Source organism: Solanum dulcamara, chromosome 9 (genome assembly GCF_947179165.1).
Source record: "Solanum dulcamara chromosome 9, daSolDulc1.2, whole genome shotgun sequence".
NCBI classification, from domain to species: Eukaryota; Viridiplantae; Streptophyta; class Magnoliopsida; order Solanales; family Solanaceae; genus Solanum; species Solanum dulcamara.
This window is the reverse complement of record NC_077245.1, coordinates 15,311,289-15,338,638: the sequence shown is the minus strand read 5'-3', so window position 1 is coordinate 15,338,638 and position 27,350 is coordinate 15,311,289. Positions and strand designations below refer to the sequence as shown.

General features: G+C 36.8%; 1 protein-coding gene across 1 annotated transcript in view; it reads left to right on the top strand.

Annotated features, from left to right (window-relative positions):
• LOC129902935 (probable protein phosphatase 2C 45) overlaps positions 1 to 26,576 on the top strand; it is a 34,350-nt gene extending 7,774 nt beyond the window's left edge. The window contains exons 5-9 of the mRNA XM_055978380.1: positions 6,694 to 6,780; positions 13,412 to 13,503; positions 15,819 to 15,890; positions 25,893 to 26,035; positions 26,228 to 26,576. Coding sequence (XP_055834355.1) covers positions 6,694 to 6,780; positions 13,412 to 13,503; positions 15,819 to 15,890; positions 25,893 to 26,021 — 380 coding nt within the window. The 3' untranslated portion in view covers positions 26,022 to 26,035; positions 26,228 to 26,576. The remainder of the gene's footprint in view (positions 1 to 6,693; positions 6,781 to 13,411; positions 13,504 to 15,818; positions 15,891 to 25,892; positions 26,036 to 26,227) is intronic.
• The last annotated feature ends 774 nt before the right edge of the window (positions 26,577 to 27,350 follow it).

Here is a 27,350-nt window from a genome sequence, read left to right as displayed (position 1 = left end):
TGAGGTAGAGAGGTCGTTTCCAATAGACCCCCAGCTCAAAGCATTTCAAAGCAGGTTTGAAAAGGAAATACAGTAGTGAAGAATCCATGTTGACAATAATGGAGAAATAATAGTGACAATAACAAAATAATACGATAACCAAAGCAAAGGAAACACCCAGAATTAATAAAAATCAAAGAGTAAGATAATAGGAGAGTGATAATAATACTCTTGATATAAAAAAGAAGGGCATGTAAGGAACTATCATCATGCCTCTCCCACAAGAAAGCGAGACAACACTTGACTTCTTATTAACCTGTTTTTTTGAAACTGTTCCTATTAACCTTTTATTCTAGTCTGCAACCTCCATATCCTCCTATTTAGGGTCATATCCTCGGTAGTTGAAGGTGTGCCATGTCCTGTCTAATCACCTCTCCCCAATGCTTCTCCCAATACTTCTTTAGCCTGTCTCTACCTTTCCTCGAACCCACCACAGCCAACCTCTGGCACCTCCTCACAGGGGCATTTCTTCTTCACATGCCCGAACCATCTCAGTCTTGCTTCCTTCATCTTGTCCACCACGGAGGTCACTCTCACTTTTTTTTAATATTTTTGTTCATAATCATACCTCTCCTAGTATGCCCAATTATTTGGGCTACTTTCATCTTCTGAACATGCGATTCTTGATCGGCCTACACTCTATTCCATACAACATAGTTGGCTTTATCACCACTCAATGAAACTTACCTTTAAGTCTTGGTGTCATTCTTACTACACAAGACATTGGATGTGAGCCTCCATCTCATCTACCCCGCTCTAATACGATGTGTAACATCATCATTAGTCTCTCCATTCCCTTGGATTATTGACCCAAGATATTTGGAATTTCCTTGAAAATGTCTTGTGTATCAATCCTCACTTTCGCATCTGCCTCATGAGTTACATCATTGAATTTGCACTCCAAGTACTTTGTGTTAGTCTTGCTCAACCTAAACCCTTTCTAGGGTCTGTCTTCAAACTTTCAGCCTATCGTTAACGTCGCCGCGTGTCTCATCAATCAATACTAGGTAATTTGCAAATATCATACACCATGACACACCTCACCTTTGATATGCCACGTCAATTCATCGATCACTAAGACAAATAAAAATGGGCTAAGAGTGATTCCTAATGCAACATCATCATGACTAGAAAGTGGTCCAAGTCTCCTCTCACTGTCTTTACTCAGATCTTGGCTCCGTCGTACATATCCTTAATTGCCCTAATACATACTAAAGGTACACTTCTAGCCTCCAAACAACTCCATAGAACCTTTTGAAGGACTTTGCCATATGCTTTTTCTAGGTCAATGAACACCATATGTAAGTAACCTCCTCTCCTTACACTGCTCCACCAATCTCATTGCGAGATGAATGACTTCTGTAGTTGATTGTCCTGACATGATCCAAATTGGTTCTTGGTAATCGGCACACCCCTCCTCACCCTCATTTCCACCATCCTCCCTATGCTATTTAGATTTATTACTTATGGAATTATTTTCAAGTAATTGGCAGACAATTGTATTTCGTGCACACTAGTTTAACTTTCTTTTGGTACCAATATTATGAATTGAAGTTGACTTTTTGGATAAGGTAAATTATGAGATTGAAGTTTCTAAATTTAAGTTTTAAAAGACTAATAAATAGTTTGACTTATGAAGTAAACTGTAAAAAAACTCAATTGATTGGCTTATTGAAAACTTTCAATAGAGTTATTGCGTAAGTTAAAGAATGAAAGATCATCACACCGTAAAAATTGCTTGTTATTTAGTTAAAACTTTGAGAACTATTGTGTCAAGCTCTAAAATGGATTGCGACATGGCAAGCACGCAGTGTCTATCAAATTGCATCGAGCAAGACATAATTATATAGTACATACCCAATTCGCACCCGCATGATCCAAGTTATCTAATTAATAAAAAAAAACATCAATAAGTTAAAGTTATCCATAATTATAAAATTCTTCATTAGCAAATCTATTCAAGTACCCATAACCCAAAATAATGCAAGTCTATCTATAGAGCCTCTATGACGCTATGAATGAATAAATAAATTTATGGGTCTAGCCCACACTATATAAAAGAAATAAGTCACGGCTATGTGGTTTCCATGATCTCAAAGTGGCTCATCAAATGTGTGGAGGGTGCAGTAATTCTAGCTCGCACGCAAATCATCTTGCTCCTGACCAACTGCTAAACCTAACATCATAACATGATGCTTGTGCATGGAATACTCAGTACATGTCATAGCCAAGCCACTCATGATGGGTAAGAGTTATTATAATTGTATAAAGAAAATATTCAAGTGAATGAAAGATAAATTAAATGAATAGTTTAATTTATCAAAGCATTCAATGTGTACCTGATTTATGATGAAGGAGAGATAAATAAAATAAAGCTTAATTTATCAAGCATGTAAAGAAACACCTGTCATGTAAAACATGTTTAGGATCTTTCTAAAACTTCTCAAGTGTCATATTATTCCACGATTTCGATGTCCAGATCTTAAGTCTTGTATACATATGTGATCTATATACTCGGGGTGCCATCTGTGAAGCCTGGCGTACTCTTCTTGCCAGATTGTCTATGGTACACCAGGATATAGAGCCCATCGGTCCGGTCATTCTCTCGACCTGATGAGCAATGATACACCATAGTTAAGAACCCATGGGCCCTGTCATCTTCTCGACCAGATGATCTATGATACACCGGAGTTAAGAACCCACGGGCCCGGTCATCTCTACCGGATGAGCAATGGTACACCGTGATGTAGAACCCACGAGCTCGGTCATCCCTTCAACCGGATGAGCAAATCAATATCAAAATTTTGTAATAATCTTGTTTACTTTCATTTCTCAAATGGCCATCGGCCAAATCCCTTTCACTAAATCAAGTTTACATTCTCACTTGTATAATACAAATCAAGAGAGTGAGTTCAACAATTCCATCAAAATGTATGCTATGAATTTCAATCAACTAGTCACAAGAAATCAAGTACATAGTATAGTACATCACACTATAATCCCAAGAATCATGTAAAAAGCATTAAATAATTGTCTTAACTTTCAAAGTTAGTATCATCTTAATTCCAACCAAGGAGTAAACCATGCAAGCTTGTCCCACATGTGGATGAGATCTCATTAACATTATTGTTCGAGTGCAAAAATAAATTTTGAAGCACACAAGTAACTAGAAGAGTTAGACATACCTCAATGTAGTCTTTACATTACCAATTGTCAGCTCTAAATATTTAATTTGACAATTAAAAGTCTCTAACACAATCAAACTACATCACACAATATATATTCATTACTAACAACCCGTAAGCTCATCAAACGAACCATTCTAGTGTTCTCACTTAGGCTCAAAGTTAAGCAAATTCCCAAATATTCGCTTAAAGTGGATTCCAGTTTTTTCAACTTGAATTACTCCAACAGTCAAGTTATTGAATGCATTCAAATCATTATGAACACTAAATAAATTTCTTTTTTATCAATATTTCATAATTCATTGTATTCTTCCCCAAAATCACCATCCTGAAGACTTATTTCACGAACTTGAATAATACTTCTATCAAATATTATTTTCTACCAACAATACCTTTCAAATACTTATTCCATAATCATATTTAAAAATATGGGGTGAAGAAATTACCTTCCAACTCAAGCCCTAGCTTGAATTTTTGTGAGTGTTCTTGAAGTTTCTGAAAAATCTATGATACCCAAAATATTTGGATATCAATATTTGTACTAAGTGAATGTAATTTACTAAATGCATCCTTCAATACTCACCTAAAGTTTTGGTGAATCTGCTGCGACTGTAATGAGGGTGCAGACACATTCTTTGCATCACTTGCGTTTTGTTCTCTCCCAATTGACTGCTTGGTTTCTATTTCACTTGGAGGAAACACACCCTAAAAGGCCCCTCTATCCAACACTATTCCACTATTTAAGTGAACTTGGCCCATAACTTTGAAATCTTTATTGTGCCCATGTGTCCATCCATAACAATTATAATTAATGGTAAGAAAGACTTGGCTCTCACTTTTACCCTTTCTAAAAGTAAAGTATACAAGTATCATTCAGAATTAGTATTCCATTTGCTCCTAAGTTAATTATAGGTTGGGTAATATTTTGGTCCCTCTTAATGCTATGCACGAGTTGCATCACTTTCAGTTAAAAAAACATTTATGATTCCAACTTCCATTCTTGAGATATTTAAATATTCATAACCCGTTCATGTATCCCCAAACTATGTTATATACCAATTAACATGTTCATAAAATATTCTCCTTACCCGTTGTCGTTGTTGCCTTGTTGGCATGCAAAGCAATATTTCCAACCTTCTTAGTATGTTTTAAGTATTGAACTTAGTTTGAAATTTTCTGAGGTGCTACATATTGTTTACTTTATAATATTTTAACTAGTATAATTTCGATAGTAGTTGTTAAATTAAAGTTAAAAGTCCATCCATCCTAGTTTGTTTCGGCCCTTTTCGCTTATTGAAGATTAATTTGATCAATTTTTGGTGTTAAGACTAAGATTAATTCATTCTTCTCAAGATATTGGGCACCTACATGAAAAGTAGTGAAGAACTACAAGTTGCAGCACCGAAATACGAAAGAACACATTTTACATATTAGTCAAAGCTCACCTAATTTCATTCTCGGAAAGTTAGTGGTTGGAAAAATTTGGGACATTTAAGGAAAGTTCCTATCTTTCACCCATGAATTGAGAAGGAAATGTACTGTATAATTCATTTTTGTACTGACCGAAAAGGAAATGTGGGTTATTCCATTTGAAATGGAGGAAGTATTTCTGATTGAATTAGATTTGCAAATTAAGAAGAAATCATTATGCAATCTAGGAGTTTTTTGGATGAAGTAGGAATATTATTAACAAACGAGCATTACTAGATCGTATACAAAAAGTAGAAAATCTTACTAATATACATGATTTTCTACGAATGACACCCAATCATCTATACAAAAAGTAATCTCATGGGTGCACCAAAGAGAAATAAGGGAAACAAGGCTAGTTCTCAAGTGTAAATTTTTTCTCTATTCCATCAAAAGCTCTCCTATTCCCCTTTCTCTCCTATGCTCACATCTGTGCTAAAGGGGAAACTTCATATGCCCTGCATCTTCTCCTCCGCCTGTCTATGAGTGTAGCAATGTCACATCTGTGCTAAAGGGGAAACTTCACATGCCCTGCATCTCCTCCTCCGCCTTTCTATGAGTGTAGCTAAACATTGTTTGTTTCATAGTTCTCGGTATTGCGCACTCAAAACCAAACCATCTAATCAGTTCCCCCCCATAATGAAGATGCTACCCGGCAATGTAAGAGTAGGTGATCTACGTCTTCCCCTGATTCTTTGTAATCTAGGAGTTGATTAAGAACTTTTAGTGGTATTACTATCTGTGGAGAACAAGTGAAACTAAAAGATCACATATATAATTCAACAACAACATACCCAATGAGATTTCATTGCACAAGTGGGATCTGGGGGAGGGTGGATGTCATACCTTACCCATACCTTTTGTGGAGTAGAAGAGGCTATTTCAATAGACCCTCGACTCAGGAAAAAAAGGAATCGTTTTTCCAAAATAGCTTTGAAGAAAAAAACAAATTCAAGAGTAAATAAGCAATGATAAAAATTCCACAGAGAATTTAAGTAATAATTCCTTTAATGATAATAGAATTAAGTTACCACCTCATTGTAAATCTTCCCAGAGAGAAACTAGAATGGAAATATGAAAAAGTCAAACTAATATATTTACCTAATATAGTGGACAAATAAAGAAACATATTTCCTTACTGATGGAAATTTAACAAAATAATAACTAAAATGTATATTCGTTTTTATATTTAAATATCATTTCTAAATAATGACCACATAAAGAAATATAAGGGACCTATCCATTTTCTTACCGCTTATAAGAGATTTAGCTACTTCAACTTTTAGTTTTTGAATTGAAACACTAAAGGAAGCGAAATAACAAGACAAATCCATTGGAATGAATAAATTAAAAGTAAAACACTCCTAACCCAGCTTGTATGGAGCATTTACTATTTAAGAAGTCAAACAACTTCTTTGTTGAAAAAATCTAGAAATATTTTTTATTTCTTAAATTTGTTTTTGATTGTACATTTAAAATCAACCAGAAAGCAGGTATGACTTTAAGAAATAAAAATATTTTTTATTTCTTAAATTTGGTTTTGATTGTTCATTTAAATATTTTTAGGTTGTTGAATATTTGGAATAACTTTCAGCAATTTTTAAGTCCGCCTTATCCATTTACTTATGTATTCATTGTCTTACAAGAAAAACTATTCTTCATTCTCTGTTTGTATTGTGTCCGATGCACATGCGTGCAAACTGTGTTTGCTAAATGTTAGTACAAGTGGAAAGCAGGAAAATATCATTCTCATTGGACTTGCCACTTAAGCTTTATCCCAAGTATATCACCTAAATCTTGATAAATTAGGTGGTGGAAATTTATATTCTTCTCAAATTTCAACATGTCTAAACTTAATTATTTATTTCTCAGATTTCTAAATCAAATTTAGGAAGAGATTCATCAAGTTGAATGATTATGGGCATATTTAAGATTTTAAAAATATGTTATTCATTTTAAGCTATTTCGTTGTGAGACATAACTGTTGCAATTAATGCAGCTATTCCTTTGTCCATCGATCACAAGCCTGACAGATCTGATGAGCGTGAAAGGATTGAACAGGCCGGTGGTTTCATTATCTGGGCAGGTAAAAGCCTGTTGCAATCTCTTTGTATGTATTAATTGCTGGTTGATTCGCCCAGTAAATGCCGTCAGAGTCCCAAAGAATCGTATTATTCCAGTGTTCTATAAATTTAATCAAAAATTTATCTTATTTTTCCTATCGGGTGATATACATATTTATTCTGTGTATAATCTTCACTAGGCCCAGAAAGTTTCTTTAAAGAATCTTCCAGAATCATATTATATAGGTCTTTAACCTTCATCATATGTGAATTTTGTGAGACTTCACAAAAATTTGCTTTTCTGCCAACACTTAGGTATTTATGATATGCCTTGATTGCAATTTGGTGGTTGAATAAACTCTTATCATACTTGTCATGAAATTATTGTGTCTTCCAGTAAGATCATGCACAGATTGCATCTGAAGCTCAAGAAGTGAAGACGGTAGGTTTCCCATGTTTCTTCATGAAATATTGTTAAACTTTCAGGTTGTGGTGTGATTTGATGTGTAAGATAACCTAGTCCTTTCAACACCCAATCTTCTAATCCATCCGTTCCATGGGCTAGGAGAATTTATTACTAGTATATTATGCAACTGTGTAGTTACAACAACAACAACATACCTAGTGAAATCCCACAAGTGGGGTCTGGAAACTGTTTGTTTGTTCTGTAGTTTTTTTTTTAATTGAAGTAATTAAATTCTTTTAGAAAGGCATCAAGGAGATGCAAAGTTACAAGGAAAATAACGAGCTGCATCAAAACAAAATAAAATAAAGTGAAGCTAGCTGAGCAAAAATCTGTAAACAGCCAAAAAAGAAGTCCCCAAATCCTACTATGCTAGAGTTAGGGAACTAACAAAATCCAAAAAAAAAGTTATCCACACTGTTTACAGGGAAAGAAAGTGCCAACTGAAGAGAGTAGATAAACATTTAGCCTTGAGGGTGCTAGTGGGAATTGAGATTCCATCAAAGCCTCAGCAATTTCTTTCTTTCCAAAGACTCCAGAAAATAACTGCTGGGATCATCCTCCATAGCCTTTTCATAGTCTTGTTAACTCTCCAACCTATCCAGCTAGCAAAGGCATCTTTAATGGAGAAAGGCATAACCCATTGAAGACCAAACAGAGAGTGGAAAAAATGCCACAAGTCAGTTGCTGTAGAGCAGTGTAAAAAGAGATGGTTAACAGTTTCATTATCCTTCCCGCAGAAGTAGCATCTGTTGATGAGGATGATCACTTTCTTTCTAAGGTTATCTTGAGTTAGACAGGCCTTATGAATGTCTGTCCAGGTAAAACAGGAAACCTTTAGAGGTTGTCTGGTTCTCCAGATATGTTTCCAGGGAAATGACTATCTGGTATATCATGGGAAATGACTCCTTCAGTATAGTGTCACCAAGCCATTTGTCTTGCCAAAATCTTATCTTGAGTCCATTATCAGCTTTGAAAGACACTTCTTGGAAAAAGTCATCTTGGAAACTGCTGATGTGTTTCCAGAACCCTACACCATGTGTATCCCTGCTCCTCATTGGCCTCCAGTGGTCAAGAATGTCATGTTTGGCTTTGACAGTACCCTGCCTCATTCTGTCCAAACCTCCAAAGCCACTTCAAAAGCAAACTTTTGTTGTGTAGTTGTAGGTTCCTGATTCCCAATCCCCCTTGAGCCTTGGGCTAAGTGACTTTTTGCCATTTCACCAAAGGGAACTTGTAAGTTTGGCTGTTTCCTTCCCAAAGGAATCTTCTCCTTAGCCTATCTATTTGTTTCAGAACTGAGCTTGGCATTGGAAATAGAGACATACAGTAAGTAGGAATGCTATCCAAAACACTCTTGATAGATGTGTCTTCCTCCCATAGATAGATACTGAAGCTGCCACGTAGCTAGTCTCTTTTCCATCTTTCCAATTACTCCATTCCAAATCTCAGGGGATTTGAATTTTGTACCTAGTGGTAGGCCCAAGTAAGTGGTAGGAAAAGAGCCTATGTTACAACTGAGGATGTCAGCTAATTCCTCTAGGTTTTGAACCTCGTTGACAGGGTATATTATGCTCTTGATCATGTTGATGTGAAGACCAGAAATAGAATCAAAGACCATGAGAGTAGTATTGAGGTTGTAGACTTACTGACTATCTGCTCCACAAAAAATCAGAGTATCATCCTCGTAGAGCAAATGAGATACAGTAACTGAGGTTGAAGGGTCCCTGCCCACCTGAAACCCTTGGATCCATTGTAGCTCTTTTGCTTTGCCAGCATTTTGGGAGAGGCCCTCCATAGCCAAAATAAAGAGGAAAGGAGAGAGCGGGTCTCCCTGCCTTAGCCCCTTTTGGGAGGAGAAAAAACCCACAGGACTTCTGTTTAATAGGATTGAGAACTTCACTGTTGAGATGCAGAAAAAAACCCATCTAATCCACCTGTCACCAAATCCCATTTGTTTTAGAATGTTGACTAGATAAGCCCAATTTAGTTGATCAAAGGCCTTCTCTATGTCTAATTTGCATAGGATCCCAGATTCACCACTTTTGATTTTCCAGTCTAAAACTTCATTGGCGATCATGGATGCATCAGTGATTTGTCTGCCCTTCAGTAATGCATTCTGTTGGTCTGAGATTAGAGAGCATACCACCCTTTTCAACCTCTCAGCTAGGGTCTTTGCCAAAAGTTTGTAAACACTGCCTATAAGGCTTATAGGCCTGAAGTCCTTTAGTTCCAGGGCACCTTTCTTCTTCGGAATGAGAGCAATGAAAGTGGCATTGCAAGACCTTACCATTTGACAATTCTGATGGAAGAAAGTGAGGGCTTCCATTACGTCAGATTTGATAAAGCTCCATGATTTCTGGAAAAAAGCCATAGTAAAACCATCCGGGCCTGGTGCTTTATCAGGAGCACAAGATTTAAGGGCATCTAATATTTCTTGTTCATTGAAAGGTGCTTCTAGCTCCTCTTTTTCTTCAGCACTGATAGTGGAGAGTCCTTCAAAAATAGCTGAGGGTCTCCAAGCTTCTTCCTCTTTGTACAACTTCTGATAGAATCCTAGGATATCTCCCTTTATCAGCTCTTTATCCTCAATTAAATCATCCCCAATCTTCAATCTATCAATGCAATTGCCCCTTCTATGAGAGTTAGCCATTCTCTGGAAAAACTTTGTATTCTTATCACCTTCTTTTAGCCATAAACACCTTGACTTTTGTCTCCATGAGATCTCTTCAGCAATGGCAATCTGTTCAATCTTAAGTTTCAGACTTAGTGACTTCACGTTCTCCTCGGGGGTGCGAGTTCTTTGTTCAGCAATTTGGTCCAACCTTCCTAGTTCCATCAGTGCTTTGTGTCTTTGAGATTCAATCTGGCCAAAGACCTCTCTGTTCCATTTGGTGATATCCCTCTTTAGGTGTCTCAGCTTCTGGACCAAGATAAAATCAGGAGTGCCTGAAACATTGTAAGAATTCCACCAGTCTCTCACCATGTCAAGGAATCCATCTGATTGTAACCACATATTCTCAAATTTGAAGTAAGAAGGTGAAGTTTCCTAGTCCCCACTTTCCAGAACAATAGGTTTGTGATCAGAGAACACTTCAGGCAATGGGTACTGTTTAATGGAATTGAACATTTCACTCCATTCAGGTGATATTAGAAACCTGTCAATTCTTGAGGCTTGCAAAGGAGCCTCCCCTCTTGACCAGGTGAATTGAGCTCCTTGAAGAGGAGGGTCAATCAATTCTAAGTCTTGAATGGTATTAGAGAAGCCCATCATGGCCATAGATCTTCTAGTACAGTTCAATCTTTCCTCTTCAAACCTGCATACATTGAAATCACCACCAATTAGCCACTAGTCAGACCAGAGGCCCCTGATAGCTGCTAGTTCATTCCTAAGTTCATCTCTTTCCAGATTAGTGTGAGGTCCATACACCCCCGAAAGAACCCATTTAAAATCTTCATTAAGGCTTTCAAATCTGCAAGATAGGGAAAAGATCCTAGCTTCAGAATCCACACACTCCCAAACCCTTTTATCCCACATAATAAGAATTCCCCCTTTGGTTCCAATTGCCTTGAGTTCTACCCAAGAAATCCACCTATTTCCCCAAACCTGTCTAATTAAAGAACTGGTCCACTCCTCAATTTTGGTTTCTTGTAAACAGATAATGTCTGCTCCCCATTTATTAATAAGAGATTTCAAGGTGCTTATCTTATTCTTATTGTTCAGTCCCTGTACATTCCAAATGAGTGTTTTGACTCTCATCTAGAATGAGCCTTATGAGACCTGTCCTTTTCTTTCTTACCACTGCCCTCTTGAAGTCCCCAAGCCAACTTTTCAGTTCATTGTCTGCTTTGTTTTTCCCTTTCCTAGAGTTCTTTGCTTTCTTGTTCTGTTCTTGAATCTGATTTTTTCTCCTTTCCTCCATTCTGAGAATGATATCAAGGATTTCATGTTCGAAACCTGATACATTCACCCCCAAAACCTTGCAAGCTTTCATCATTGTCAATTTGGACCATTTGGAGGTTTCTACCACAACAGGGGTATTAACAGACTGCAAAAGTTCTCCACCACCATGCCCTGGAAGAGGAAGGAAACAGTTAAGAGATTGGGAAGAGATATCTGAGTCCAACCCCTCATGATGAGAATCTGAGAAGTGAGAAGAATTGGTGTTGCAAGGAGTGGTGGGAAGAGATATCTGAGTCCAACCCCTCATGATGAGAATCTGAGAAGTGAGAAGAATTGGTGTTGCAAGGAGTGGTGGGCAAATTGATATGGTCAGCTTCGTCATCTGCCTCCAATTGTGAAAGTGCACCAACAGAAGGTTCCAAATCCCTGAGTTTGGAAGCTTGAATTTCCAATTCCAGTGGATCGAACAAGGCTGCATCGTGTGAAGAAGAAGGCGGCTTGGAGGTGCATGGGTCAGCTTTGGATGCAGTTGTTCTCCATTGTTGCGTCGCTCTTGCCTGCTGAGAGTTTTTGTTTCTGGTTGGGCCTTTAGAATAGAAGCCTGTGTTTAAATCACTGAGACTCCTCCTTTTTAGGGCCTTCTCCTTGTTATTGTTATTTGCTTTGCTTCCCCTGTTTTGGGCTGGCCCATTGTGGGATTGAGCCCTAGGTTTATTTTCTGTTATAACAGCCCCTTTGTTTGTCACGTGCAATCCATTAGCCCTTTCAAAAAAAGTGTTGCGTGAGAAAGACTCTAGTCCCGACTGACTGACAGGGATAGGAACAGTCGTATGTCCAGTGGGCAATGGAGGAGACCGGTTTTCCGAAAGAATGGAAAGATAGAATATCCAGCCTTGCAATTCAAAATTCAAATTTGTCGGAATCTGCTTGCTAGAATTCTTGACACATATACGAACCCAAAAGAAGCGAGATCTCTCTTGTATCTTCATCGACACCGATAAAACCCCCACATAGATCCCCAATTTATTTGAAAGAATCCATCGACCAAGCGTGCAGTGGAATCCCAAAAACCTTCAACCAGTGATTTTCGGGCCTTTCAGATTTAGCAAAGTTGGCACTTGGAGACCACCAATCAAGAGATAGGTGTCTGCCATTCCAGAATCAATCCCCCACAAAGAGGAAACAATTGTGATAAATGGGGATGACTTTGAAACCATTAGTGACTCTCCATCTATTTTGAAACCATTTATGGATAGTTTCAAGGTCTGGTCTATGATGGAAGGGGTCGTTGAAGGTGCCCACCAGACTTCTGGAAAGTGGATGACCTTCAAGAGCAACTTCTGGGTTTGTTGTCGGATTGATTGCTGGCCAGCTTTCAATATTTGCTGCAGCGCGATAGGATTTTGTCAAAGGAGATGGTGGTGGAAATCGTACCGGGATATTGCCCAGAAATCGAAGAATTTTCTCAGCTACTCCTGACCAGCCACGTTGAAGCTCAACTCTGGGATGATCACTGCCGATTTGGAGGTGCCATGCCAGACTTCTATACGCACAAATCTGCCATGGATGTTGTAGTTTTGATATACCCTGTAAAGATATTGTTGTTGTTTCCTCCCCCACCTTCTGTATAGTCTCCCTGAACCTTTTGATGCTTGTTTGAGGGCTTCGCACACCCATCTGAGAGTGTGAATGTCCAATGAAACTTTGCTTGTAAATCTTCTGCCCCTTTCAATTAATGAGTACCATCTGAACTGTTTATCTCCTATGTTATTGAGCTCAAAAGATTTGTCACCAGAAAAGAAAAAGAGTTTCTCACCCATGGTGGAAGATTCAGACGATCTAAAATCTCCGGAGAGAAATCCCTCATTTTTACTAATGTAGAATCATTCATTAAGTGGAAGAAGGATACCAACTTGATTAATGTGTTAGTTTTAGATGCATTTTTCTATGTTGTGGAGCTAAAGGCTTTTGGTGTTTGTTTGCTCTGTAGTTTGGTATGTGCTTATGTTGATTGGAGATATAATGTTGCTGTTTGATCATGGAGCAACATGAGTTTTTCAGTGTATGGAATAGAATTGGTAAAGATGTTATTGCAGTATGCTTCATGTGGTTTCTTGTCCCGTCAGTGCCTTATATGAGCAATACTACAGATTCGTGCTTGCATGCTTTTGGTGCTTCTTACTGAAAGTTATTACCGTTCAACAAGACAAAAATATGCATGCACAATTTCTTAGTTCCTCTTTTCCTGTTAGCTGAATCAGTAGTGTCATGCTGCTCTATTCTTCAGGTACATGGCGTGTAGGTGGGGTCCTTGCTGTTTCTCGTGCATTTGGAGATAAAATGCTAAAGCCATATGTTGTGGCAGACCCAGAGATTCAGGTATTTTGGCTTTGTTTCTTGAAGCAATAGTTTGTCTTCCTTTGCTGCTCTAATTGCCTTATCTGTCAAGGCACAAGAGCATGGTGTTAATCTGGACGTGTGGTTCTCCACTGTCCCCTTGTAATATATTATTGGAAAAGGCAGTTTTAGATTTTAAAGAAACCTATAGTGTTTTTGGCTTCTTTAATACAACAACAAAAACAATATACCCAGTGAAATTTCACAAGTGGTGGTTTGGGGAGTCTGGTGTGTATGCAACGTTACCCACCCTGTGAAGGTAGAGACTTTGTGGTCGATAGATCCTTGACTCAAGTAAAGCATATCTAAATAGGTAAGAGATAATACAGTAAAGAAGAAACCATGTTAAAAATACGGAAAATGGTCAAATATACCACAGTACTATTGGAAATAGCTTAAATATACCACTCGTTATACTTTCGGGCTGAATATACCCCTCCCATTATACTTTTGACACTGATTTGCCCTTATAACTAATAGAGGGACACGCGGACAGCTGGGATTAGAAGAACCCATCCAATTTAAACTATATCCAATTTAACAGGAGGGGTATATTTTAGCAAGTCTTCAAAATAACATTAAACAACTTAGTCAACCACTCCAAACCTGTCTTGTTAGTGCTCTTCCAAAAGTCCACCGGAATCTCATCTGGCCCGGTCACTCTCCCCCTCCTCATCCTACTAATAGCGCGTCTAACCTCCTCAACCCTAAAATACCTGTAGTACCCAAAGTCTCGAAGACCATGAGAGTACGCCAAATCACCCAGTGCAATGTCTCTGTCTCCCTTTTCATTTAAGAGTCTGTGGAAGTAAGTTGACCACCTTCGCTTGATAGAGGTCTCATCCACTGACACTTCACCTTCCTCGTTCTTGATGCACTTTACTAGATCCATATCGCGAGCTTTTCTCTCTCTCGCTTTGGCGAGCTTATACAATCTCTTATCCCCACCTTTTCCCCTATCTTGACGTATAAGTGTTCAAAAGCTGTAGTCTTGGCACGAGTGACCACCGATTTCGCTTCTGTCTTCGCCTTCTTATAGATATCTTTAAGCCTATTCTTCTCCTCCTCATCCACGCACTCCAACCACTCCGTATAGGCAACCTTCTTAGCTTTCACTTTGCCTTGTACTTCTCCATTCCATCACTAATCTCCTTGACGACCACTAAAGATTCCTCTCGATACCTCTAGAACCTCGGTAGCTGCTTTTCTAATGCAACTAGTAGTCATGTCCCACATGCTGTTCACATCCCCGCTACTACTCCAGGCCCCTAAACTAATCAACTTCTCCCCCATCTCCCGAGAAAGGGTGGGAGTTAGGCCCCCCCATCTAATCCTCGGTCGGTCATAAAGGGTCGTCTTTCTCCTATCCCTCTTAATCTCCAAGTCAATCACCAAAAGCTTATGTTGGGTAGTAATATTTTCACTCGGAATAACCTTGCAATCCTTACAAAGGCCTCTATCACCCTTCCGGAGGAGTAAGTAGTCAATCTGAGTCCTAGCTACCATGCTACTAAAGGTGACCAATTGATTATCCCTCTTCAGAAAACACGAGTTAACAATAACCAACTCAAAAGCTTTAGCAAAAGTTAAAACTATTGCATAATAAAGGGTCAGTTAAAAATATATTTGAAATGGTATAGTAAATTGAGAATCTAGACCAAGCTGCTTGTGTGTTAAAATATTGTCTGAATGTACTTCTTCCCTATAAGAATTTGTTTCTCAGACCAGACTTAACTTTTTCGAGGAATGCATTAATAGAAATACACAGCCTTAGTCTTCCTTTTCCTCCTATTCCACCACAGTTTATTGGATGATACCATAACCATCAGCATTCATAACAATTGCACAAAAAATATTGCTAATTTTTCCCACGATTGTAGATGGAAGAATGATATGTTTGTGTAGAGGTTTGGCAGTTCCTATCCAAGGACTGGCAGTAGACAAGTATCTCAGTAGGAAAATATTTGAGATGGTACATTGCACGTAAAACATAAGCATACAAGGGGAAACTGGCATTCAGTTGTATCTTTTATTTTCATTATTTTGCAGCTAAAGTATTTTAAGTCTCCCATGTATTTATGCTGTATTTTGCTTAGCACATCTTGTCCCTCTGATTTGGTTGTTTTTTTCTGATACTGTAACTCAGTAGTTTTATTGTATTGAAATATTTTTATGCACATATCCCCCTCACTCCTCTCTCTCTCTCTCTCTCTCTCTCTCTCTGTGATATAATTAGCTTCCAATGTTAATTGACTTGTATTGATGGTGAGTGCGCTGGTCTTTGATCTTCTTTTCAGGAAGAAGAAATTGATGGTGTAGATTTTTTGATAATTGCGAGTGATGGACTTTGGAATGTCCTGTCTAACAAGGTCAGGTTTCTTTTTGTAAATGTGTTGAACCTTTCTTGGTTTTTAAACGCTAACCAGTTTTCCTCAACTTAAAAACTCTTAGTAAGACGACAATGCTTAAATGTTTATGGAGTTTGATGTCTTGATTGCATAATTTATTTCGGCTTACTTGATACCTAGATGTTCTAGCTTTTATCTAATTTCTGACTTGTATTCTTTATCATTAGTAAGAAAAGAAGAGAACAAGAAAGATAAGACTGCAAAATTGCCCTCCTTTAGTGTAAGGTATTTGCTACTAGTTACAAATTGGAGGAAGGCCAATGATCAGGAATCGAGTGGCCAAAATCAAGTATCTTTTATGCAGTAATATTCTTGCTACAATATTCAAAAATCAAGTATATTTCATGCAGTAGTTTTCTTGCTACAATAACTGTATTTCATTCATCTTGGTTTTGGGCTTTAGTTACGTAATTTTTCCTTAAATTTTCTTATAGGACTTATTTGGTTATTTCTTTTCCTTATAGGAAAGACTGGGTACACTTAATCCAATGTGATCCAGTCCTTACCTAGATTCTAGAGTCCATGTATAATAGGAGCTTAGTCCCGAGCTTCCATTTCTTTCCGCTTGGAAATTTCTTTATTGACAAGAATTTGGAGTCAATTGTTTAGAATTAGGGTTCTTAGATTTATTTCCTCATAAAAAAAACTAGATACAATTATGTTAGCATTCAACTTTTGTTTGTAATAGTGTTGGCCTTTTGACATGGTACCTGACTACCTGTGATAGTGGGAGATAGCAGGTACCACGTGGGATTAGTTTAGATGCAGGGAAGCCGGCCAGGACACCACAATTATTAGAAAAGCAGATAAGGGTCAAAAATACCGTTGACCTATGCGAAATTGAATAAAAATGTCATTCGTTAATAGTTTGGTTCAAAAATGCGCCTATGGTTACTTTTAGGTCAAAATGTCATTTTCCTAATAAACATATTGTTTCTTTTCTTTTCAAACACATTACTTACCTAATAAAATATTATTTTTAAAGAACGTTTTTCTTTTTTTTTTCTTTTAAAATCCCTTTAACTAATATAAAAGTGGAAAGTAATCTTTTTTCTTCTTAATCTCCTTTCATTAATTAACAGAGAATTACCCCATTTATTTTTTAAAACTGATAATATAGATCATATATATAAGACATAGTAATCTCATCATTAATTTTCATTTAGATAATGATTTTTAAAAAATTCGAATAAAATAGAAAATATTTTTAATTTCTTGATCTTTTATGAATTGAAGTAGGATAAATATTTGCTAGTATATTCCTTGATTTTAGAGTTAATATAAAAAAAGGATCAACAATAACTCCATTGACAAAATTTTAAAGATATTTTGTGATTTGACGCAATGTAATCAATTTTCATGTTTTATGGTATTATGACTGTTGTATCTTAACTTTAAAACCAATGATTATATCATCAAATTTTTATCTCCCTTCAATTCGGAAAATCTTAAGAAATAAAAATATTTCCTATTTTATTAGGAAAAAGAATTTTATCGTCATCCAAATGAATAATGATTGATTAATGATCATGGGTTACAATATTTTATTAGGAAAAAATGTATTTAAAAGAAAAGAAACAATATTTTCATTAGAAAAAGAGCATTTTGACCCAGAAGTAACACTAGGGGTATTTTTGGACCCAAGTATTGATACCAAGGGCATTTTTGGATCAAAGTATTAATGGAGAACATTTTTGTTCAATTTCGCACAGTTTAAGGGCATTTGACCCTTTTTCGTAAAAAAAGTACTTGCCTTTTTTACTTTATATTCATTTTGAAGAACCATTAGATTTTGTTGAATTTAGCCCCTGTCAAGTCTTCCTTTTGGTTTTCTCTAACAAACTAAGGTTGGCATGAGTTTGAAGTAAAACCCATGGTTACCACTCTCGTGCTTTAGCCTTTAGACATGGCAGGGAGGGGAAGAGAAAATTCGTGGGTTAAGGGAAAGAAAGGAGGAAGGGCTTAGTGGGAAAAGGCTCATGAAGGCTAAGGAAGAGGGCTGGCAATATAGTGATTTGGGGAATGGAGAGTGGTTTGATATTTAATTATAGCTAAAATGTGTATGTCAGTTGAGAGAAAATGATGAATTGAGAAGAAGTAAGCTAAAAAGAGCCAGGGACCTACGTAATAGAGTGGTGGTAATGTCTCATGCCCTTGTATGCTGAAGGGACATTTAAGTGCTACCTTTGTTGATTAAATAAAGGCACATATTGAGCAATATCTTCTTTTTTTAAAATGACAAGGAAAACCCACAACCGCTACTCTTTGGGTGCGCATAGGGTAAAACCCCCGCTCCTATGCAATAGCTCGCAAACCACACAAAAGAGGTAACCCGCACTAGACAAGCCCGTTGCGGCGAGCTCGACTCAGAATACAAGCCCCTTGCTTTCGCTGGCAAGGGGTTTCGAATTTGAGGTCTCCAACATGGAAGTCTCGTGCCCAAACCATTGGACCACCCCAAAGGGTGAGCTGGAGCAATATCTAAGAAGGAGTAATTTGTTTAGTGGGTCCAATTTGTATCCTGTTATTAATGCAGAACATCTATTGGACTTTATTAGCTCACTAGTTCTGGCTCAGATAGGTTTTGTACAGTCAACCAATTATTTTTGGTTAGCTCAAATTCCATATCTTGTAAATTTTGCATTTCCTTGATGCCTTCTATTAATACCACTTACTTGATAAAAAAAATACTCCCTCTCTCCCAATTTATGTCACACACTTTCATTTTTAGTCAGTCCCAAAAAGAATGATACATTTCTATATTTAGTCACATTTCAATTTAACTTTAAAATGTCTATTTTATCCTTAATGAGATGACTTATAGACACACAAACATCTATGACTTGTTTTAGACCACAAGTTTTAAAAGGCTTTCTTTTTATTAAACTTTATGCCAAGTCAAACATCACATAAATTGGGACAGAGGGAGTAAATCTATGAAGGACTAGAACAGTGGATATTCTTTTATGGCCAAGCTACTTGTCTACATGTGCGTCAAAGGTAAAGATGAAACATGTAGGTTTGTTGGAGTTGGAGCTAGAAGCGCAACCCTGACTGATTTGGTCATAGATTAAAGATATGTCAAATGTACCAAAATGTTCTCCAATCTTATGGTATTAAACCTGTCATGTGAAAAGTTGGAATTTTAGAGTTGCTAAAGAGGAAAAGAGTCATTATTTTTTAAATGGACTAAAAAGGAAAGTATGTCAAATAAATTGAAACGGGGATAATATTTTGATCTTTGAAAATTGATAATCATGTCTCAACAATCCAGAAGGTCTGTATATTCAATCGAACCAGATGTATGTAAATGTGAAAATATTATGAAATGATAACTTCAAGGATTCCAAGGAATCCTGATCGTAAGTTTGGAGTTGTGTGCGTTCAAAGCAACTTGGGATCTGTAAGCATCACTACTAAATACGGAATCCTGAAAATTTTGCGACAACTATTTATAACTTTGAACGCACACAACTCCAAAACTTATGATCCTGATCCCTTGGAGTCCTCGATGTTTTCATTTTTACAATATTCTTCGCATTCACATACATCCGGTTCAATTGAATATACAAACCTTTAGGATTGTTGAGCATGGCTACCAATTTTCAAAGATCAAAAATATTATATTAATAGAAGAAGATAAAAGATGAATGAGAATATGAAGTGAATAACACATTTATTATTGAAAAAGTCTTTGAATTTGTTTCAAACTAGACGTGACAGAACATTCAAAATTTAGACTTCCAAGAATATGAAAAAAAATCCCCTAATAGAGATTCCATTCATGTGAAATTATATAAGAAAAAATAATTGTAGTTCGCCCATTTTCGGGCGAACCCCTGAAAATATTTTTATTTTATTTTACATTTGAAGAAGACGAACGTTAACGGTGTAAGAGACAGTTTGCCCATGTTTGGGCGAAGTATCCGTTTTGGTCTGCTTTTTAGACAGAGTCCCTTTCGGTATGTTGTGCCCAAAAAGTGTCCATTTTGGGGCTAGACTCCACAATTGTGTGCTCTCAGGGAAGTTATCTTTAGCCTTGTGTCCTTCTATCCTTTATTGCTCCATTTACTCTCTAACATCTTCTATGGTACTATAAGTATGGAGATCCATTTATGCTCCTACCACTAGCTTAACTCAGTCTCAAGCCTCCAAATGTGGTATTTTATTGCATGAATCATCTAAGTGACTCTCCAAGCACCTTGTAGCAAATTCTTGAAGATCATGCAGTTCCCTAGTGTGCGATCTTTGGACGTTCTTGGATTTGGAGCTAATCAATGGTCCTCTAGAAAATTCAAGATCATCCACAAGGTGCTACACTTTGCCTGGACTACCCAAGTTCATATTAGAGGCTCTAAATCCACGACATACTCTCTAGTCCATTCTATTAGTTCTGCCAATTTTTGACGAGTTTTGGCAGCTATCACAAAAGCTCACAAATAAGTTACTCCCTTTCTCATTTATGTATTCTTTCATTTTAATGTATTTCCAAAAGAATGACTCCTTGTATTTTTGAAAAATATTTGACCTCAACATCCATTTATTCCTTTATTGACATAACTTGTTAGAACTCCACTTAATTTTTAAAAAATAATTTATTAAGAGGGAGAAGCAAGAAGTGATACGTGAAGCTTTTGCCTCTTTTTCTTTAATTTAATAGTAAGGGTAATCTTGGTAAGTTTCATATAGTTAGGTTTTGTGTTAGAACTCTTTCTTTGTTTCTTAAAATCCGTGATCAATTAAACACCGCCACATAAAATGGGACAGAGTAAATTACATAAACTTTGCTTTTCTAAATACATCAAAGGTTGCTAGGTGGGTTCACAACTGAGTTTCCTTACAACAAAAACAACAACATACTCGTTGTGATCTCACAAGTAGGGTCCGGGAGGGTAGGATGTACGAAACCTTACCCCTACCTTTGTGGGGCAGAGAGGTTGTTTTCGGTAGATCCTCGGCACAACGACGCATTACCAAAATAGGCTAGAAAGCAAAATAACGATATCAAAGTGGCAAGATAAACACAATCAATGAAGCAACATGTAACAATAAAAAACGAAGTAAACAGTACTATGCAAGTACTATATAGTAATATAAGAGCCTATTTGGATTTGCTTAAACCAACTTTTAAATTATTTCTTAACTTTTGGAAGTGTTTGGCAAATCAAAAAAGTGCTTAAAATAAGTTAAAATTTACAAAAAGAAGTTAAAAGTTGGCCCCTCCCCCTACTTTTTTCTTTTTGATTTAAAAGTTTAAGCCAATCCAAATAGGCTCTAATACTCCTATACTAGTTATAAGGAGAAGAGAAGAGTAGCCCCTTTTTCTCCCACATAAAGGTGCTACATCACGTGGATAACTACTAACCTTCTGCCCGTATCCTCGATGTCCAAACCTTCCTATCTAGGGTCATGTCCTCAGTAAGTTAAAGGTGTGTTATGTCCTCCCGAATTACCTCCCCCACTTCTTCTTCGCTCTACCTCTACCTTTCCAAACACTCACTATACTCAACCTCTCACACCTCTTCATTAGTACATTCGCACACTTTCTCTTCACATGTCTGAACCATCTTAGCCTCGTTTTAATTAAAAAGTATTAAAGCAGCACCTTATGGGGAAATATATAATTTGCTCTTTGCACCCAAGGGTGTGACTTAGTAATCAATAAAGTGGATTGAGAACCATGAGATCTCAAGTTTAAATCTCAGTAAAGATAAAAACACTAGGTGATTTCTTCCCATCTACCCTAACCTTTGTGAACAGAGTTACTGAGTATTTGTTGCTTGTGGGAGGTGATAGGTATCATGTGGAATTAGTAGAAGTGTGCACAATCTAAATCCAAACACCATGGTTATAAAAAAATATATAAGTTGCTCCTAAGCTTGTCCAAAAAAATAATTTACACACTTTAACACCCCTTGCTATTTGCTAAAACTGTTTCCATACAAAGGCACACTTCACCTGGATTTACTTGGTACGACAAGACTAAAAAGAGCAAAGATGAAAAGAATTTCCCATCCCATGCGAGATAGAAGTTTCGTATACTTGTTCTTCTTCAATGTAGCTATGTCTGGTACGTAGCATAGTTGGAATAGGACTAGTGTAGGTTACTTTCCTTTTTTCTCATGGAAGGGGAGAGTCTCCCTCATTTATGCTTTCATAGTTGAATTGTACCGGGAGGAGTCCTCTCACAGGTTTACTGCTTTTTAGTTATAGTTAGTCCCTTTTTGTATCGGGGATGAGTTAGCCGACCTTAATAGGTTAGTCGACTTATGAACCACCATAGGATCGGAGGTAAGGTTTATGTCCCCCTCCTTGTATTTTATAAAAAAAAAAAAAAAAAAAAAAAAAAAAAAAAAAAAAAAAAAACTGTTTCCTCACCATTAATCCTTTGATTTTCCTTATCATTTTTGACGAAAAATGGTATCTTTTTTTTGGATGAAGGACGAAAAAAGGGTATCTTTGTGAGTTGTATTTGAAGAACAAAAAAGTTCTTCTGGGATAATAATGGTTTTAGATTTTAAACTTAGTTTGGAAATTGGAGGAGAGGAAAAAGGGGTCCTTTACTGGAAATTTGGCCAGAACCCGACCACCTTTGGTAACCCATAATTCTTATGTTGCTGTCTCTTTTTTACTCCCTCTCCCTCTCTTTGTTCTAAAACCCATTCTTATCCCTTTTTAAAAGCTAACAAAATTTCATATTTCTTTGGGTTACAGAGGTTATTCATGGCAATCTCCAGCAGCATTCCTTAACAACAGAAGAATTGGACGGTTAGGTTGGGAAGAGGGTGTTAAACTTTTTGTTTTTGGAAAGAAATTATGAAAATATAGGTTTGAGAAAATCTAGTGGGTAGAAGGAATTTGAGAAAGAAATGGCTAGTTGGAAACTCCATTGAAGTTCTCTGTGACCAACTAATTGAGATACTTTAACCCTTCGAATTATGATATTAGTCAAATGACAAACAACCAGAATTAACATGTTCACTTTGTTCTAAAAGACGTTGATTGGAATCTGTTCACCAGCGATGAAGACCCTGGGTGTTAACATTCTCACGGGAGCTTTAAACACAGATTCTTTTAGCCTTTTAGTGTCTTGGCTAGGCAAAGGCAAGGGAATTTGCGAGGTAGGTTTATATGTAAGCACATAGGTGTGTCTGCCTTTTGCAGCCATAGCGGCCCCTTTTCTGATAATTCTTTTTCTTAAGAAAAACAAAAACAAAAAAAAAGGAAGAAGAAAGGTTAAAAATATTTAAAAGGAATAAATTAAGTAGTGTTATACATGTGTCAGGTGTGTGTATAACACCATTACACATGAATTTAGGATTCTCTTGGTAGGGGGTATTAGTTCCACTCCAAACAACAATAGGGGGTAAACTGTTGCCCGTGAAGCTAAAGGTACACGTATATGATTTTTTCTGACAATTGTATAATTTATGTAAAAGACTTTAAAGCAAGGAAACATTGAGAAAAAAATAGTTGAAAAGGAATGTGTGATATTGACTTAGTTTATTTGCTTCAAATTTGTTCCTAAACTTCGCGAAATGCTCTAGATTTTTCCTCCGTTAACAGTTGGTTCAGATCCATCCCCAGTGTTACAAAAATGGGCTAGATTTACCCTTGTTGACTAATGGCAAAAACTTCCGGCACATGGGTATTTTTTACAAAGGAAAAGGGTCAAATTTGCCCTTGAACTATGCAGTATGGTCAGGTCAATCTCTCATACTTTTTATCTTAACTACTTTCTCCGGTCACCGTTTTACCTTTACCAGAAGACCACCAACTCTCAATCACTATAACGGCACCATGACCACCACAAATACCACTACAAATGATTTAGGAGTTGCATATTATGTACCTGTGTTAATTTTAGCATTGGGAAGTCGATATGGAGTTGTATCAATGGAGTACTGACAGAAGGGTGAGAATTCAAGTTGGTGGTGCAATTATAGTTTGAGTTCTATTTGGGTTAATTTGATGTTGGGGATAGAGACCTAGTCGTTTGAGGTTATGAGTGTTGAAGAAGACAGTGTTGCTGTTGTCGGAAAAGTAACCCTGTGCTTATAAGCACAAGGCAAATATGGGTCATTTCAAAAATTTCAAGGGCTTATTGAACTCTTTTCCATTTGTTAAAATACCCACGTGTTGGTAAAGCATTATTTGTTAGTTAATAAGGGCAAATCTTGCCCATTTTTGTAAGGATAGGGGTATATCTGACCCCAAACTATTAATGAAGTTCAAATTTAGACCATTTTGGAAAGTTTAGGGGCAAATTTGGACCTTTACACTTTTATTATCTTAACTAGAATGTTATTCGATATATTCAATTTGTTTGAATCTTAAAGAAATTTGATAATTGTGAGAAGACATAACCCCAATTTTCAATCAAGGTATGCTAGTAAATCATGCCTTTTAAAAGATAATGTAGTACTTTTCTACCATTTTGTGTCACTCTTTTATTTTTAGGATGTTCCAAAAAGAATGACACTATTCTATATTTGGAAACTATTTAACCTTAATATTTTTAAGGGTCAACTACACTAAACATCCTTGGTAATATGATTTAGATATGGATACACCCCCTGTGTTTTAAAATTAAACACTTACATCCACCGTATGGTATGAAAATTTTATACTTACATGCCTTAGGAGGTATATTCGTAACTAAGCATATTAAAATATAATTATTAAAAGATAAATTAAAATTATAAATACTTCCATGAGGTAGTGGTAAGGTCTGCATACATTCTACCCTCCCCAGACCTCGTTTGTGGGATTCCACTGGGTATGTTGTTGTTTGTTGTTATTGATATACCTCATATGGGATATAAGAGTGTGATTTTCCTAGTACAAGGGGTGTACAACAACAAAAACATACCCAGTGTAATTCCACAAGTGGAATTTGGGGAGGATGGTGTGTATGCAGACATTACTCCAACCTTGTGAAGGTAGAGAGGTTGTATCCTAAATTGAGTCATATTATAGAAATACTTTGTGTAATTAACCCTATTTTTTGTTTTCCCTTCCTGATGTGACTTGTTTGGAACCAACTTGATATATAAAAACCTACCTTTTATAAAGAGAAATAAGAAGTGACATGTGGAACTCTTACTGCATTCAATTTAAATAAGGGGCTTTTGGGGACCTTGCACATAGATATAGTGTAATTTTCAAATTCCTTTCAATGTCAAACAATGTCACATAAAAAAGGATGGACGGAGTATATAAATTTGATGGGTGGAAGGTGACTGAGGAAATGCTTGGAGGTGGATGATTAATCCAGACATCTCCCTTTGAGACCTCAGAACCTGGATTGAATTTGAATGCCTCATACATGGGTTTATTTTTCTCTTCCTTGTTTGTTTGAACCTGGAGCTTGTCCTTCAAAGGTAGGGATATCAAAAAAGTGATTAAAATCTTTGCTAAGCTCATTATTGATCAGGAACTCAGTTTTGTGATTTCAACTTGAGCTCAAAATTTTCATAGTTTTGAGGTTGAAATTGAGGGGAAAAGACTTTCTAATGTACTCACTATTTTGGGAGTTTGATGAAAGTGGAGATTATTATGCTCAGAAGAATTGGCCAGAACTGGTTCGTAGGCTTAGAGCTTGATGTAAAACTTCTTTGCTTAGGCAAGCTCAAGTTTGGTTAGGGTTGATTCCTAGAGCTTGTGTAATGGTTTTACCCTTTCCTTGTTTATGAGGTTAGAAGAAAATAATAAACCGGGGAAGTTTCTCTCTTAAAATTAATAAGCTTCTTCTCTAATTCTAGTTTCATGATTGTTAGGACCTGACAGAGTAGCTTCATAGTGATTCCCTTGCAAGCTTTGCTGATGTGTCTAGCATGTTGTTATTTGCTTGTTGGTTCCTTAAAGATTCATGCATATCAATCTTCTTTCTTCCTATGTAAGTAGAAGGAGCATCAACTGGTTATGAATATTAACGGTCTAACTTCTCTTCATAACATACAGGAGGCCGTGACCATTGTGCAGGACATAAAAGATGCGGAGGCAGCTTCACGTAGGCTTATTGAAGAAGCTTATTCAAGGGGGAGTTCAGATAACATCACCTGTGTGGTTGTTCGATTTGACAGCGCATGAATGGACCTTTTAAGGTCTGCCTATCTTTCCTTTACTTACAAACATAAAAGAAAAATCAAACAAACACAGAAACTTTCCTTTACTTACAAACATAAAGAAAAATCAAACAAACACAGAAACTTTCTCCTCTGTTGTTTTGCGACAGACTTACTCCTTGTCTCAAGCATTAAGAATGATATTTGCCGTCAATGCTATTCACTCTGCAGATAAAAGATCCCGAAGGGAGGATGTAAGCCATGTAACTAGCTTATTTTTCCAACTTTGCCATTCTTCTGCCGATCATTAAGTTATTCGGGTGGCCATACCAGTTGAAGTTGTGGTCATGGGGATTTCTATTGATGGTCTCCGCTTATGGACTTGTAAAGTGGCCTTCAATTGTTGTGTGATGACGAAGTGTAAATCACACTGGCGTAGTTTTTTCTTCTCTATTTACATATTATGATAGGCATTCTCTATTTCACTTGGGCCTACCCAGAATTCGTAGTCCAGTATTTGCTGATATTGTATTCTTCTAAGTAATATTTACAGTAGAAAACAGAATCAGATATTGTCTTCTTTGCGTTTTCTGTTTAGGTTGTATTTGGGTAATGTCGTGGACCTCAACCAGCGTTACTGCGAGTGGTTTATCTCTCTCGGGAATTAATGACATTTGCTAATCTTATATGAATGGAGATCAAATGTTGGTTTTTTTGGGGACATCACATTCGTCAGGAAGTTGTCGTTTATGATTTAATCTGAGAAGCTAGGGAAGTTTCACAGGTAAACAGAATCTGAATAGCTGAAACAATAAAAATAAAATTTTGAATTCAGAAAATGTTAGCTACATGCATCTGGCAGGTTGTCCAACGTGGGCAGATGTATTACTATATATATATATATAAGATACCTTCTCGACAGAGTTTCATATTATTTAAGAACTTTGGGTGCTGAACTACTAATTGCAAACTACTAGTAGTAACCCTGCGACTAGCTGTAGTGAACCTGATAGGCTCTGGCATTTCTTTTGGGATTCTGGGTGAACGCAGAAAGCTTCGTGTACTAGCTGTCCTTTTTTTATATATATATATATAAATATAAAATTATTTTTCTGGAGCTTCTCCAATTGAAGATAGTTTATGCTGGTCATTCGTCAATCTTTTCGCCGTGACATATTTTGAATAATTTTTTCACATTTTGAACAGACAACAACAACTTGAAGAACCCTATTACTGTAAAGCAATTTAGACCAATTTCATGTTGCACTGTTCTCTACAAAATTATTTCTAAAATTCTGACTAAGAGGCTGCAAACCGTTATGCATTTCCTAGTTGACGATAGTAGAGTTATCAG